The 17,185-nt window shown below is 39.5% G+C and overlaps 1 protein-coding gene across 2 annotated transcripts in view; it reads left to right on the forward strand.

The window, feature by feature from the left end:
* Positions 1-17,185, forward strand: part of LOC115210233 (MTRF1L release factor glutamine methyltransferase) — a 69,190-nt gene that overhangs the window by 26,561 nt on the left and 25,444 nt on the right. For both annotated transcript variants that reach the window (XM_036501758.1, XM_029778707.2), the window contains exons 3-4: positions 10,150-10,232; positions 14,379-14,472. In XM_036501758.1, the coding sequence (XP_036357651.1) occupies positions 10,150-10,232; positions 14,379-14,472 (177 nt within the window). The remainder of the gene's footprint in view (positions 1-10,149; positions 10,233-14,378; positions 14,473-17,185) is intronic.

Below are 17,185 nucleotides of genomic sequence, written 5' to 3' on the forward strand. Positions count from 1 at the left end.
GCCCTCTTTCTCTGTATCATTCCTATTCAGTAGCCCCCCTCCACACTCTATATACTCAGGTTTTCACCACTCACTGCAATCTCCTCCTCACTCTCTAATCATGCTTCTTTGGCAATGTCCTGCCACTCATATTATGACCTTTGAAGGCCACGAGCTGGCAGAAACGTTACCATGCCAGGCGAAATACTTAGCGGTATTTTGGCTGTCATTACGTTCTGAGTTCAAATTCTGCCGAGGTCAACTTTGCCTTTCATCCTTTTAGGGTCGATAAATTAAGTACCAGTTACACACTGAGTTCGATGTAACCGACTTAAGCTCTTTGTCTGTCCTTGTTTGTCCCCTCTAAGTTTAGCCCCTTGTGGGCAATAAAGAAATATATATTATGACCTTTGAAGCTCAAGGGTATGCCCTGCACTTGCCACCATCTATATCTATCTTTCTTTACTAGACCATCCCATTTATATTCTGATCCCTGTCCCTTGTGAGCACACTCAGCACTTTGCTACCATCTCTATCTTGTTGTCTCCCAATCTTTCTCTCATTCTCCTGTGGTTTGACCGAGGGCTAGCAAGCCAGAAGGCTGCACCAGGCTCCAATCAAAGTTTCTACTGCTGGATGCCCTTCCAACCACTCCTAGAGTGTAGTGGGTGCTTTTTACGTGCCACTGGCATGAGGGCCTGTCAAGTGGTATTGGTATTGACCAAGCTCAAACGGTGTTTTTTATGTGCCACTGGCACTGAGCCAGTCAGGCATCACTGGCAACGATCACACTCAAATGGTGCTTTTTACATGCCACTCTATGTATGTGTGTATGTATGTATGTTTGTGTGTGTGTGCATGCGTGTGTGTGTGTGTGTGTATGGGAGTCTATGTGTGTCTTTACATCTAAACATGTATGTGTGTATGTATAAGTATGTATGTATGCATATATGTGTGTGTACATGCAAAGATATAAAGGTTAGAGGCAAATAAGTATATTAGCATGTGTATATGTGTATATATGCATATATGTTTGTGTGTGTGTGTGTGTATGTATATATATATATGTACACCATACCACCTGTGACAACTAAAGAGGTGACCTCACCACAAAGGTCATCTTTTGACAAGAACATAACAATACTAACCATTCATAAATATTCGATTTAGTTATGTTTGATTGACTTAAATTTTCCCCCACTGTTCTCAATTACTATTAATCATATTTCTTATTTTATGTTTTTTTAATAATTTCTTGTTTTCATTTACTTTTTTCCTCTTCTTCTTTACCTTCATCTTTCCTCTTGCTGTTGTTCTTCTTCATCACACATACTTTTGTGTTCTTTATACCATCATCATCATTTAACGTCCATTTTCCATGCTAGCATGGGTTGGACGGTTTGACCGGGGTCTGGTAAGCCATGGAGGCTGCACCAGGCCCCAGTCTGACCTGGCAAGGTTTCTACAGCTGGATGCCCTTCCTAGCGCCAACCACTCCGTGAGTGTAGTGGGTGATTTTTACAGGGGCCAGAGCAGGCTGGCAAACGACCATGATCGGTTGGTACCTTTACATGTCACCGACACGGACACTGCTATATATATATATATATATATATATGGGGACAATTCACAAAAAACAAAAGACGAAGACAGGTGGTGTAGACAACAAACAGATGTATTAGTATAAAGCTCACTCGGGAAGTGAAAAAGTCTTTAACGTTTCGAGCATACGCTCTTCCACAGAAAGAAACAAGGCGAGATAATAAAGAAGGTGTAGGAAAAAACGATAATAGAAAAAAGCAGAAAGTACAAAAAAAGTTTAGAAAGTATAAAAAAGTTATGAAAAGTTCAAAAGGTTCAAAAGCTTCAGACGTCGTGGAGTATTGGAGCGATTTTTCATCAACAGAGGAGTCCAGTGTATACAAAAATGGGGCAAGAATGCAAAACTTCCAGACAGTTAGGTAATACAAAAATGGGACAAGAATGCAAAACATCTAGATAGCCGATACAAGGAAAACAAGGACGGGTCATTTAGAGTTTTCTATCCTCAGATTATCTTTCCAATTTCGGCTGGTTATACTCAAGATTGCTCCAATCTGGCCAACTCCAAGGAAAAACTAACTAAGAGCATTAGATTCCTTGGAAGAAAGCAGCAAATGTATACAAAAAAACACAGAAATGTTACACAAAACAGAAAGAATTATATATATATATATATATATATATATATATATATATTAAGGTGTAGGGATAGGTGTGTAGTAAGTAGCTTGCATATAAACCACATGGTTCCAGGTTCAGTCCCACTGCGTGGCACCTTGGACAAGTGTCTTTTACTATAGCCTCGGGCCAACCAAAGCCTTGTGAGTGGATTTGGTAGACAGAAACTGGAAAGAAACCTGTTGTATATATATATATATCATCATCATTGTTTAACGTCCGTTTTCTGTGCTAGCACGGGTTGGACAGTTCGACCGGGGTCTGGGAAGCCAGGTGACTGTACCCGGCTCCAGTCTGATCTGGCAGTGTTTGTACAGCTGGATGCCCTTCCTAACGCCAACCACTCCGTGAGTGTAGTGGGTGCTTTTTACGTGCCACCGGCACAGGTGCCAGGGGAGGCTGCCCCCACCCAACATGCTGGTGTGTTTACGTCACCATAACTTAGTGGTTCGGCAAAAGAGACTGATAGAATAAGTACTAGACTTACAAAGAATAAGTCCTGGGGTCGATTTGCTCAACTAAAGGCGGTGAAGGGGACTTATTCTTTCGGGGTCGATTAAATAAGTACCAGTTACGCACTGGGGTCGATGTAATTGACTTCATCCATTTGTTTGAAATGACTGAAACAAGTAAAAGAGTATATATGTATGGAGGGAAGCTTTCTAGGTGCAATCCCATGGTCATTCATGACCAAAAGGGATCTTTACCCATTTTACTATTGCTATACTTGGGGTTGGTTATATTTTACCAATTGAACACATACACTATATTGACTTCATTGCAGCTTTATTATTATTATTATCATTATTATTATTATTATCATTATTATTATTATTATTATTATTATTATTATTATTATTATTTTATCTTCTTAGTCAAAGTACTTTCATCACACATCCTGTGATTTTATCAGCAGGTCTCTATTCCATGTTTCTCCTCTTGTTGAACAGAAGGTGAGATGGGATAGAGAGTCACTGTAAAGGTCACAGGATGCAACAAAACAGCTTCGATAAAGACATTAAAATAACACTAATAAAGCTGAAGACCAAGAGTATAATATGTGTATGTATGTGTGCATATATATATATATATATACACACACACACCTGGTATTTATTCTATTAAAAATTGCTTCTTGGCCTTTTGGCTAAGATCAAAGTGTAATATTTATTCAATTAATACACACATATATGCGAGTGTGTGTGCGTGTGTATATATATATATATATATATATATCATCATCATCGTTTAGCGTCCATTTTCCATGCTAGCATGGGTTATATGTATATATATATTCTCTCTATTCTTTTTTACTTGTTTCAGTCATTTGACTGGCCATGCTGGAGCACTGCCTTTAGTCAAAAGAAATCGACCAGAGGACTTATTCTTTGTAAGCCTAGTACTTATTCTGTTGGTCTCTTGCTGAACCGCTGAGTTATAGAGATGTAAACACACCAACATTGGTTGGCAACTGATGGTGGGGTGGGGTGGGGGTGGGGACAAATGCAGACTCACAAATACATGCACTCACATACACACACACAATGGGCTTCTTTCAGTTTCTGTCTACCAAATCTACTCACAAGGCTTTGGTCAGCTTGAGGCTAGAGTAGAAGGGTTGACTGAAAAGTTCATAAGTTGACTATGAAAAGGTGATACTAGAGCTGTGAAATCTTGCATGCATTAATTTTAACCCTTCTTATTAATATCTGCATTGTTTCTTTTCAGGTAAACTGACATATGACTGTTCAAGGAAGACTTCAAAAGTAACTTGTAGCTACTTCTCTTGAAAATGGACAAAAATTTGGCATCTTGGTATTATCAAATACCTACAAAAAAAAAAAAAAGGGATTTATTCCCCATGGTTGCTACATTAAGGGATGATACTCCAGATTTATCAACAATACAAAAGTGGGCACTGAATTTAGGAGAGGAGGGGAGAGTCTTCAAGATGATCCAGGGTCTACCACCATCAAGAAAAACAGTGATTGTGTTCATCATATGGTGATGGCTGACAGGTGATTGACTATAAATCAAATAGACAAAGCTATTGGCATATCCTGTGAGAGAGTTGAGAATATTCTGCACAATGAACTTGGCATGACTAAGGTTTCTGCTTGGTGACTGCCATGTCTTCAGATACCTGATCAAAAGCACACCAGGTTGATCACATTCTGGGAAAATCTGACAATGTTTGTGGCAGATCCAGCTGGTTTCCTTGAATGCTCATGGTCAGACATGTTTTTGCAGAATATTGGAAATGTATACCGTAAATCCTCGAGTATAATCTGCATATTTTCTCCAAAATTTAAAGGTCAAAATCCCTAGTGCGTACTATACATGAGGTTAAAAATGAAAATTATTTTCTAAGCAATGTCCGAGTCTCTATTTTCTGTCCGGCAATGTTTATTCAGATGCATTTTGTGATGTCGGACGCGAAAATACCTTAAGCTAAGCCTGAAAGCAATGAAGTCATAAAAGAATCATCCATAACTTGCAATAAGCAACATTTATTAAACGTTATTACTGTTATTTCTTTATTTTCTGCAAAAAAAATGCACAAAAAAGCTACATGTTTGTATTATGCTGTATATACAATAATAATAAAGGACATTAACGTATACAGTTTTACAAACCAAGGACGTTATATAGACCTCCTTGACTCAAGTTAGAGAAGGGGTGCATATTATACACAAGGTTTAGGTTTTTCAGAGGTACTGCTCCCTAAATATCCCCTGCATATTATACTCAAGGGTGGACTATACTTGAGGATTTGCAGTAACACTGCTTGTATGACAGCGACAGTCACAACTATCGCATGATGTATTTTTTGTGGAAGAATGAAAAAAAATGATGATTAATTTAATTACCATCATTACACAATGTCATGGCAATAGTTCACACACACACACAAGATGGGCTTCCTTCAATCTCCATCTACCAAATCCACTGGCAAGGCTTTGATTGGACCTGGATAATAGTAGCAGGCACTTGCCCAAGGTGCCACACAGTGGAACTGAACCTGGAAGCAAGCTTCTTACCATGCAGCAAAAACCTTCACTCTTTTACTCTTTTACTTGTTTCAGTCATTTGACTGCAGCCATGCTGGAGCACCGCCTTTAGTCGAGGAAATCGACCCCAGGACTTATTCTTTGTAAGCCTAGTACTTATTCTATCAGTCTCTTTTGCCGAACTGCTAAGTTACGGGGATGTAAACACACCAGCATTGGTTGTCAAGCGATGTTGGAGGGGACAAACACAGCGGACACACACACACACACACACACACACACCACACACACACACACACACACACACACACACACACACATATACAAATATACGACGGGCTTCTTTCAGTTTCCGTTTACCAAATCCACTCACAGGGCTTTGATTGGCCCGAGGCTATAGTAGAAGACACTTGCCCAAAGTGCCATGCTTTGGGACTGAACCCGGAACCATGTGATTGGTAAGCAAGCTACTTACCACACAGCCACTCCTGCACCTATACACATTCTTACAACAAGGATGGAGAGCAGAGGAGAGGAATAACCAGGAATGGAGGAGGCAAATGAAAAGTTCACTCTGAGGAACAGAGGCCAATACAATAGAGGGAGAAAAAATAAGGAGAGGAGACGGAGGATCAGAAATGGGAGGGATTTTATACTAATCAATCAAATGACCTTTCTCTGGTTGAAGTTTAAGATATCTGTGTGTGTGTTCTATTTGTACTTTAATAATTGACGACAGACCATCAACCATCTTCTATTATGCTAATGAATTGTGCTATTCATAATCTTCATTACATCTTAATAGGAGGTCTTCTGCTTTTAGCAAAAGGCTGTGAGCTGGCAGAAACGTTAGCATGCCGGGCGAAATGCGTAGCCGTATTTTGTCTGTCGTTACGTTCCGAGTTCAAATTCTGCCGAGGTCGACTTTGCTTTCATCCTTTCGGGGTCGATAAATTAAGTACCAGTTACGCACTGGGGTCGATGTAAACGACTTAATCCATTTGTCTGTTCTTGTTTGTCCCCTCCGTGTTTAGCCCCTTGTGGGTAGTAAAAAAATATATTGTCTTTTAGCAACTTGCAAAAGAGTAATAAGCAGATCCTGATGTGTCATAACTATAACAAAGCTTGTCAGTTCATCCTTCACCCCAAACTGCCAAATGCATCATGGTTTAACCACAAGGCCCTAACTTTATGCAACTAAAAAAATAAATAAATAAAGTTCCTTCTTGAGTGATATAGACACAGAGGGCTGGTTTCCACAGCGTATATATTCCCCACCTGGATGGGATGCCAGTCTGCCGCAGGATTACTCATTTTTGCCAGTTGAGTGGCAATGGGAAATTAAATGTTTTGCTCAAGAACACAATGCATCACCTGGTCCAAGGATTGAAACCACAATCTTGTGATCATGAGTCCAGCACCCTAACCACTAAGCCATGTGCCTCCACACCTAAAGGATAATCTTACTAAAGACATGAACTGACAGAAGCATTAACATGTTGAAAAAAATGGTTACAGTAATCCCTCACCATATCGCGGTTCACCTGTCACAGTTCATTATTTAGGCTTACATCAGTTCCTCCATGGTGATGTTTTGCATGGCACGTAAAAAGCACCCACTACACTCACGGAGTGGTTGGCGTTAGGAAGGGCATCCAGCTGTAGAAACATTGCCAGATTAGACTGGAGCCTGGTGCAGCCTTCTGGCTTCCCAGATCCCCGGTCGAACCGTCCAACCCATGCTAGCATGGAGAACGGACGTAAACGACGATGATATATACGTATATGTATATATATATATATATGTATATATATATATGTATATTATATATATATATTACACTCACGGAGTGGTTGGCGTTAGGAAGGGCATCCAGCTGTAGAAACATTGCCAAATTAGACTGGAGCCTGGTGCAGCCTTCTGGCTTCCCAGATCCCCGGTCGAACCGTCCAACCCATGCTAGCATGGAGAACGGACGTTAAACGACGATGATGATGATGATGAAATTATAAAAATAATTAAAAAATATACAGTACAGTACTCTCTCTTTACTCTTTTAGTTGTTTCAGTCATTTGACTGTGGCCATGCTGGAGCACTGCCTTTAGTCGAGCAAATCGACCCCAGGACTTATTCTTTGTAAGCCTAGTACTTATGCTATTGGTCTGTTTCACCTAATTGCTAATTTACGGGGACGTAAACACACCAGAATCAGTTGTCAAGCAATGTTGGGGAGACAAACACAGACATGCAAACTTACACACACAACACACACACACAACACACACACACACACACACACACAACCACACACACACACACATACACACATACATACATACATACATACATACATACATACATACATACATACATACATACATACATACATACATACATACATACATACATATATATATACATATATACGACGGGCTTCTTTCAGTTTCCATCTACCAAATCCACTCACAAGGCTTTGGTCGGCCTGAGGCTATAGTAGAAGACACTTGCCCAAGGTGCCAAGTAGTGGGACTGAACCTAGAACCATGTGGTTGGTAAGCAAGCTACTTACCACACAGCCACTCCCACACCTACTGTTTCTACTTTGCGGATTTTTCACCTATTGTGGGGAATTTGAAACATAACACCCGTGATAGTCGAGGGATTACTGTAGTAGCTTTTCTTCAGGCTCTTTATGCTTTCGGTTCAAATCCTGCTGGGGTCAACTTTGCCTTTCATCCCCTCAGGACAGGCCTGTCACCAGACTTTGGTGCTTGGGGTTGCTTCAGAATATTCTGGGTGGGCACTAATTTGTAATAATGCTAAAGTAGAGTTTTGAAATAAGAGTATCACTTTAAATCTGAAGATGCACCATTGAATAGTGATGGGGCAGCATTGTCCAGTGCACTCCCTTAGCGACGACCATGCTTTGGAGTTGATAAAATAAAGCAGTCAAGTGCTGGGGAGACGTGGTTAATGTAATAGACTTGTTCCTTCCCCTCAAAAATTGCTGGTCTTGAATCCTGCAACAGACAAGCATATATTCCTCAAGGGAATGCTTTGATTTTGGTCACTTATACATCATGGAAACTAGGTAAACTGACCTTATGAATCTTGGGGCTCAAGAAAAAAAAATACATGATATGACTGTATACATATCTGTCCTATACCAAGTGACACAGTTTACATTGATGAGCATCTCCAGAATATTCTACAGTCAAGTATTGATACTTTAGTGACCTAGCAACATTTAACCTTTAGCATGCTGTAGGTGCATCATGTCACTATGAATTTTCTCCCTTGTAGTAACAGGGCAATTCTTGAGAAAATGTCATTTGCTAAAGGTTAATCTCACATAACCATTTGTGATCCTAACTAAACAGAGTTATGCTACTGCAAGCCTACTCAGGAACACTTTCCAATTAAAGCTATCCAACGCAATCCAATGAAGAGCCTTTATGTGATGCAGCATGAATTTCAGGTAAATCACATTCTTTTAACCCTCTTAATACCAACCTATCTGAGACCACCCTTGGTCCTGTGATTCAAACTTCCTGTTTTAAAGGGATTTACATTAAAACCTTCCTTCAAAATTTTATGTTAATTTCTGTTTCGCACAACAGCTGTTGACAGCAAAGATTTTTTTTTACTAAATTCTTCAAAATTAAATGAAACAAAGGCAGTGTATTTCAGGGTTAAAGAAGTGATTTATATACCTGCATTCCAAAAGCTAAAATAAAGTAACAAGAGCCTTTATTGTTTAATCAGGAATTTGGGTCAAAATTTTCATGAGATATCAGTTTTCATTGATATCAATTTTCATAGGTCTTGATTTATATTTATTCTGATAACAAATGATAACACTTAAATTGAGAGCTCAGGCTGGTTTTTCACATCAATAAACACCAAAAACAACAACAAAAATAAAAGCATCACTGGTACCACGGTTACCTTGAAAATTATTTTTCTTATCAAGATAATAAGCAATATTTGTATTTTAAATGCAACAAGTTTTAATAATTTTTTTCTGATTCTTCTCACTAATTATTACATTATTCTATTATTCTATTGCTTTATTCTATTGCTTTATCTGTTCAACTGCCCTACTTTGTATGTTCAGATATGTTGCTTTGTTTGTCCAGCTAGATTATTTTGTCTCTCCACCTACATTCCTCCGTGCCGGTGGCACATAAAATGCACCATCCGATCGTGGCCGTTTGCCAGCCTCATCTGGCCCTGTGCTGGTGGCACGTAAAAAGCACCATCCGATCGTGGCCGTTTGCCAGCCTCGTCTGGCACCTATGCAGGTGGCACGTAAAAAGCACCATCCGATCGTGGCCGTTTGCCAGCCTCGTCTGGCACCTATGCAGGTGGCATGTAAAAAGCACCATCCGATCGTGGCCGTTTGCCAGCCTCGTCTGGCACCTGTGCAGGTGGCACGTAAAAAGCACCATCCGATCGTGGCCGTTTGCCAGCCTCGTCTGGCACCTGTGCAGGTGGTACGTAAAAAGCACCCACTACACTCACGGAGTGGTTGGTGTTAGGAAGGGCATCCAGCTGTAGAAACATTGCCAGATCAGACTGGGCCTGGCGCAGCCTTCTGGCTTCCCAGACCCCAGTTGAACCGTCCAACCCATGCTAGCATGGAAAACGGACTTTAAACGATGATGATGATGATGATGATCTACATTACTCTGTCCAGTTCCATTACTTTGTCCAGCTTTATTACTCTATCTAGCTACATCATTTCGTCCAGCTACATCACGTTGCCCATTCTGCTTCATTTCTTTGTCCAGTTGTATTGTCCAGCTTTGTTAGTTTCTTTATGTCCTGTTATGTATACTTGTATGTACAGTTGTGTTGTTGTTTATATCCAGCTGTGTTGCTTAGTGTGCCTTGTTGCGTTTGCCTTCATCCTAATTCCTTTATTCTCTCAACAGTTACACAATGTGCTCAGTTCTGTTACCCTTACCCCAGATCAAGTTACCCAAGTTAAATTGAACTGTGAAAAGAGAATGCACAGGTAAACTAGTTCTTTTCAACATATTTTGAACAAGGTTTTACAGAGACAGAGTGGACTGTCTAGCTGTCTTCAGTGATGTGGTGTGCAGAGTGCATATGTTCTGCCTGAAGATTTTCAGTGATGTATTTGTCTCTCATCTTTAGTATTTTGTATTTGTGTCCTATCAGAGTTGTGGTTTGGGTATTGCAGAGAGAGAGAGAGAGAGAGAGAGAGAGAGAGAAGAAATAACTTGGTACATTATTGTGTTTTAATGTGTCTGTGCATCAAGGCTTAAAAATCAGTCACTTGGCCTTTGTTTGCATGTATTAGATAAGATATTGACTGTATACGTGTTTGGTTATCATCTGCTCCACTCTTGTTATATGAGCAGTGTTCTCATGTAATTTTATTTCTAGTATTCTATTACTCCCAAGTATTTAAAACTTGTCAAAGTGTTTAACCCTTTAGTGTTCAGATTATTCTATCAAACATAATGCCTATTGATTCCCATTGATTTGAATTAATCATGCATTATCTCATATCTTCAAGATCTTGATGGTGTAATTACCTAATGTAGAATAACATTGTAGGGTAGGTGTGGGAGCCTGGATCTGGTCAGTTTGAATATAAAACAGATGAAATATTTTGGCCGGATAGGGCTGGTTTAAATACTAAAGAGTTAAAACTGATTGTTCATAGAAACTTCTGTATGCTGATGACTTAGTTTTCATTTGCTGAACATAGCAAAGAAAAATATTGTTTTATCTTTCAAGTAGGAAAGAAAGGTCTTAACTGCCATATGGCTATGCTATGCTTGATACCTATAAAAAATGTAAGTAGGCATTGCATGCAGTGTATTCAATGTGAACTGTAGGTACTGAAACAATACAGTGCAATTTCAGGAAAGCTGATAGAAGGACTTTGAATGGAACAATGTATGGGAGTTGTTGTTGGTAAAGTTTTCATCTGTATTGGGAGATCACAGCTCCAGTACTATGGATATGTGGTTAAAATGTCACAGGAAAGAATCACAAGATGGATTTTTTGATCCAAGCCAACCAACAGGAGCCCCAGGAGTAGACCAAGAACAAGATGCTTGGATAATATCCATAATTTCAGTTAGTCACGTTTGAGAATCCACCAGAAAAGTTAATGATGATTTTAACAATGCTGATCATTAAAATGGTAATTTTAATGATGATTGTGATTAATGATAATTTAATGATGATTGATGATCATCAAAATTTTTAAATGATAATCATCAAAATGATGATTGTGGTTAATAATGATATGTGGTTAAAATGTCTCAGGAAATAATTACAAGATGGATTCTTCGATCCAAGCCAACCAACAGGAGCCCTAGGAGTAGGCCAAGAACAAGATGTTTGGATGATATCCATAATTTCAGTTGGCCGTGTTTGGGAATCCTGCAGGAAAGTTAATGATGATTGCTTCTGATAGGACCCCATGGAGGAGGTGCATGAGGACTCTATCTCCACAACATTTCTAGGTATAGGGAATAGGGGGTGATGAAACTGGAGGAAAGATGGACTTGGAAGGTTCTTTAGTAGTTAACTTTTTCTGTTATGTAGGTCACTTATTCAGCTGTAGAGTGGAGTATTCTAAAAGTACGTAGCATAAGTAAGAACAGGGAACTATTTTGTGGAAGATTAGTGACTGCCCAGGAATCAAGTAATTTTTGCCCATTACATGTTTTCAACACCAGAGCTGAATCATTCTGAAAGACAAAAAACTTTCAATCTTATTCAGCATAATTTTTTTCCATAGAAAGCAGTCTTTATATGTGGCAGATGTGCAGGCACATTAAACACCAGGAATGTCCAAAAATTAGACTCACTCTAATGTCAATGGGCATCCTTAGGAGTAGTAGACAGTTTTCATCATTTAGGTGACCAAGTTAGCAGTGGTGGATGTTGTTTGGAAAGAATTGCTGCTAGAATAAGAATGGACTGAGCAAAGTGCAGAGAGCTGCTACCTCTTTTAGTAACGAAAGGCTTCTCTCTCAAAGTGAAAGGTAGATTGTATGATGCATGTATGTGAACAACTATGCTACATGGCAGTGAGACATGGGCTGTGACCATTGAGGATATCTGAAGGCTTGAAAGAAATGAAGCCAGTATGTGTCGTTGGGTGGGTAATGTCAGTGTGCATATGCAGCAGAATGTGTCTTGAGAGAAAAACTTGGAATATGAGGCATCAGATGTAGTGTGCAAGAGAGAAGACTGCACTGGTATGGTCATGTAATGCATATGAATGAAGACAGTTGCATTAAAAAGTGCCAATCTCTCATTGTGGAGGGAATGTGTGGGATAAAGTAGTGAGAAAGGATCTTCAGATGTTGGGCCTCAAGGAGAAGACAAGGGACTCAGACTTCTGGTGGTTTTCTCTGCTTGAGAAGACATGTCAAACTAAGGGAAATTGTGGTTGTCCTTGCATACAAGCATGTCCCAGGCATCCCTCTTTAGCTAAGTAATTTCATCTTGTAGGTCCATGGGTACTGGTGCCATGTAAAAAGTACCCATGTCAGTGCCATGTGAAAACTTTCATGTCAGTGCTGTGTAAAAGCATCCACTACACTCTGTAAGGTGGTTGGTATTAGGAAGGACATCCAGCCATAGAAACCATGCCAAAACAGACATGGAGCCAGGGCAGCTCTCCAGCTAACCAGCTCCTGTCAAACCATCCAACCCATGCCAGCATGGAAAATGGATGTTAAATGCTGATGATAATCATCATTATCCTGTAATGCATCTGGACACATTGTCAGTAATGTTTCCTGGGGGTCATTGGTTGCTTTGAATCTTTCAGTAATCAGACACCCTCACCCAGGTGAACCAGCCAGGGCTGATCAAGCTCTAGCTGCTATCTGGTTAGCACCACCCTTTCCAGGACCCACTCCTCCTGATCTATGGTTACCTTAAAGCAACCTCTCCTGCCTGCATAACTATTTTGTGGCCTTCTCCCTAGTGACCCCTGTGATGCCTAGCATTCTGGGCAAAGTGACTGTCCTTTAAACCTGCTGAACCCAACCACAATGGAATCACACCTTGCTTACCATCCATTTATCTCAACATAACCCCACCAGCTTTGCACATTTCATTCTCTCTATTTGCTTCCTTAGTTTGGTCCTCCAACAGACTGGAATGATCCAACATGATTACTTGCTTGGATGCTTTCAAGATCAGCACCATATCTTACCTAAATTATGTTAAGGCAATAGTTTCTGTGAACTTCAGCTGCTTTCCTAGGCTGGCTTTCAGCTCCCAGTCTTGTGCTATTGCTTGTATACCTGGCACAATGGACTTGGCAGCTGGCATCATCTTCGCACTTGCTTTGACAATAGTGATAGTCTTCTTTTGTTGGGCAGAAGTGCCTAAATGGCTAATTCTGCTGATGTTGGTGTCTGCTATGACATCAGGACCTGGTGTTGTATCCACTAGTAGTGAACCTTATCCAAGGTTTTTAGATTTTAGACAACTAATGAAGATGTACTTTAGGGTCTCAGCACTTGGGGAAAGAAAGCTAGTGGTGCCACCATTTCATTAGCAGAGCAAGCTGGATGGACTCAGTAGGACATTGTAAACTGCTTGAATGAGGAATTGTTTTCCAGTGGCACAGCACTTTCCATAGACCAGGCTATGAAACTTTGCATGCCACCATTTGCTCCTATCTTAACCAGGCTCTCTGATGTTGTTTCTCAACATACTTGCTTGCTTACTCCTCCTCATTCAATACTTACACCATATTCCAGCTCTCAACCTCCTGTCCTTTCCTTTCACATCAGAGTTACTACTCAAGCCAGCTCTTCCTCAAGGTACAACACACACCAGCACTTAATTACTCTATGACTTAGCTGTGAGTCTACAACCTCAACAACCTCTGCTACTCCCCACTACCAACCTTTTCTGACTTCAATACAAGCCTAAAAGTCGTTTGAGTTACAGGAGCCTTGGTATAACAACACTTCTCCAGTATGGATTACCTCGAACTAGAAATGATTATGTAGTGGAATAAGATATTACCTTAATGACTAACTATATTTTAATTACTTTAAAGAATATGTTTGCTAATGTTCTTTCATTCTCAGAAATGGTTTTGTGACTGTAAAAATAAATCTATAACTTGCCTTTTTCCTCTCTATTTCAGAATTCCATTGCAATACATTATTGGAGAATGGGATTTCTGCGACCTAACTTTAAAGATGCAGCCCCCAGTTTTTATCCCAAGACCAGAAACTGAGGTTCTACTCCTTTTTTTTTGTCTTTAACCTTTTAGCCTATTTAACAAGTTTTATTTATAGCCTCTATAATAGAAACGATATTCAACTAACCATTATAAATATTTAAATATTCTAATGTAGGTTACTGCTTAAAGCTTGACCTTTATAGCTCTTTTGCATTTTGTTTTTACTATACAATGTTTACAGTACTCTTTTTGTTTTTTAACTCTCTTTCTTGTTTCAGTCATTTGACTGTGGCCATGCTGGAGCACAACCTTTTAGTCGAGCAAATCAACCCCAGGACTTATTCTTTGTAAGCCTAGTACTTATTCTATCGGTCTCTTTTGCCGAACCGCTAAGTTACAGTGACGTAAACACAGCAGCATCGGTTGTCAAGCGATGTTGGGGGAACAAACACAGACACACAAACATATACACACACATAAATATATATATACATACATACATATATGCGGCGGGCTTCTTTCAGTTTCCGTCTATCAAATCCACTCACAAGGCTTTGGTCAGCCCGAGGCTATAATAGAAGACGCTTGCCCAAGGTACCACACAGTGGGACTGAACCCGGAACCATGTGGTTGGAAAGCAAGCTACTTACCACACAGCCACTCCTGCTTTATTTAGTTATATAACTAATGAAGTGAATGTATGTATGACTCTATTGTATTTTCTAGCTTAACAATTTCCACTTTTTTTTTCTTAGTTTGTAAAATTTCTTCTATAGAACTCTATAAATATCTACTCTTTCTATCTCCCAGTGAGTTTCCTCATAAACCAGTGCTCACACTGAGAATACTGTTTGGTTTCCAGAAGTAAGAATTAGGTTTAATGCTATGGTTGAAAATATGATAAAGGATATGAAGAAGACAAACAAAGTAGCTGGACTATCAGAGATAGACACCAAACGCTGAAAATATTTGCTGATGTAGGACATGTGCTTAGTGCTTATTACTTACAGTCAGACAGGTAGGATAAGGAGGTGTCATACAGTGGCGAAAGGTGACTAGGAAACTAGGCCATGCACCCCCTCCCCCACACTGAGGTCGGTGAATTTCTGAGTGTTCCAGCCTCCCCAGTTTTCCATGAAAAGTGTAGTATTATATGCTTTGAGATATGGGGAGTCTGAAAATGAAAATAGTTCACCTCCCCACACACACACAATGATGCACCATTTTGAAGTAGTTAGTAAGGCATGAGAAACATACATACAAACATTTGTGGAAAGAATCAACTAAAGAAGCATCGAACTTGTAGGGGTTAAGTTGTGAAAATAACTGATTAGAAAGAGTATTAATTTAGATGAAATGCAGTTTGGGTTTCTGCCTGGAGTGAGTATCACCAGTGCTCTTCTAGTGATGCAGCTAACTATGGGAGTTCTTAGCTAAAACAAGCTACTGTAGTTAGCATTTGCTGATCTAAAGGTGGTCTCTCACAGGTTGTCCCATTCAATAGTTTGGTGGTGGTTGAGAAAACTAGGTGTAGATTTGGAAGCTTGTGCATGCCATGTACAAAGATACTATCAGCAAAATGAGTTCAGTGAGGGAAAGATGGTCACTAAAATTTGATTAAGTAGCATAATTGGGTCTGGGATGAAGCAATGGAGGCAGTCTGCCTCTGATAATGTTTTTATGGGGGTGGCAATTTTGGGTCTGCTGTATAAGCATATATATAGCGTAAAAGCAGTGTTATTGTATGGGGATGAGACATGGAGAACAACAGTTTAGTCAAATAAGCAAATACAATCATTCATCAACAGATGCTTGCGTAGTATACTTAAAATTAGATGGCCCAAACACATAAGCAATATGGAGCTATGGCAAAGAACAAATCAAGTTTCGATTAGGGAGCAGATATTTAAGAAAAAGTGGAAGTGGATTGGTAGCACAATTAGAAAAGAAACACTGAATGTAGCGAAAAGTGCTTTACAGTGGAAACCGGATGGATATAGATGGAGAGGTAGGCCTAAGAACTTGTGGCGGAGATCAACACAAAAGGAACTAGAGAAAGAGGGATGTTCATGGTAGAGTATAAGTGCAGAAGCCAAAAATTATATGACATAGAATTCAACTATAAGTGGCCTATACTCTGCATTGGAGGGCTAAAGGCACAAAGAAAAAAAAAAAAGAAGTATAAGCATAAAAGGAGTGGGAGACAAATGAAAGGGCTGCCCTGCATGGCACACACTTTAGTTATGCTATACATTTGATTCTCAGTCCATAACAAGAGTTTAAGACTGGCTGTCCATAGAAACTTTTGAATGCTTGTGACTTGGTTCTCATAGCTGAATGTTACAAAGAATTAGAGAAAACTTCCAAACATGAAACCAAAGTCTAGGATTAAGAGGCCTCAAAAAGCAAATGTAGAAAAGGCTAAAATTTTAGATGTTTTGGCGTCCCCATTAATATTAATTTCAAATTTTGAGACAAGGCCAGAAATTTCAAGAGAGGAGAGTAAGCTGACTATATTGATCCCCGTGCACAACTGGTACTCATTTTATTGACTCCAAAAGGATGAAAAGCAAAGTTAACCTAAGCAGAATTTGAACTCAGAACGTAAAGATGGATAAAATGCTTTTAAGTATTTTGCCTGGCATGCTAATGACTCTACCAGCTTGCTATCTTAGTGTCCTGAAAATATTGAATAGCAGTTCAACTTGTTTAATTCATATCACATGAACTTGTTTCAACATGTTAAGAATTTTGATTATATCTTCGAT

This window comes from Octopus sinensis, linkage group LG4, assembly GCF_006345805.1.
Source record: "Octopus sinensis linkage group LG4, ASM634580v1, whole genome shotgun sequence".
In the NCBI taxonomy this organism is placed as follows: Eukaryota; Metazoa; Mollusca; class Cephalopoda; order Octopoda; family Octopodidae; genus Octopus; species Octopus sinensis.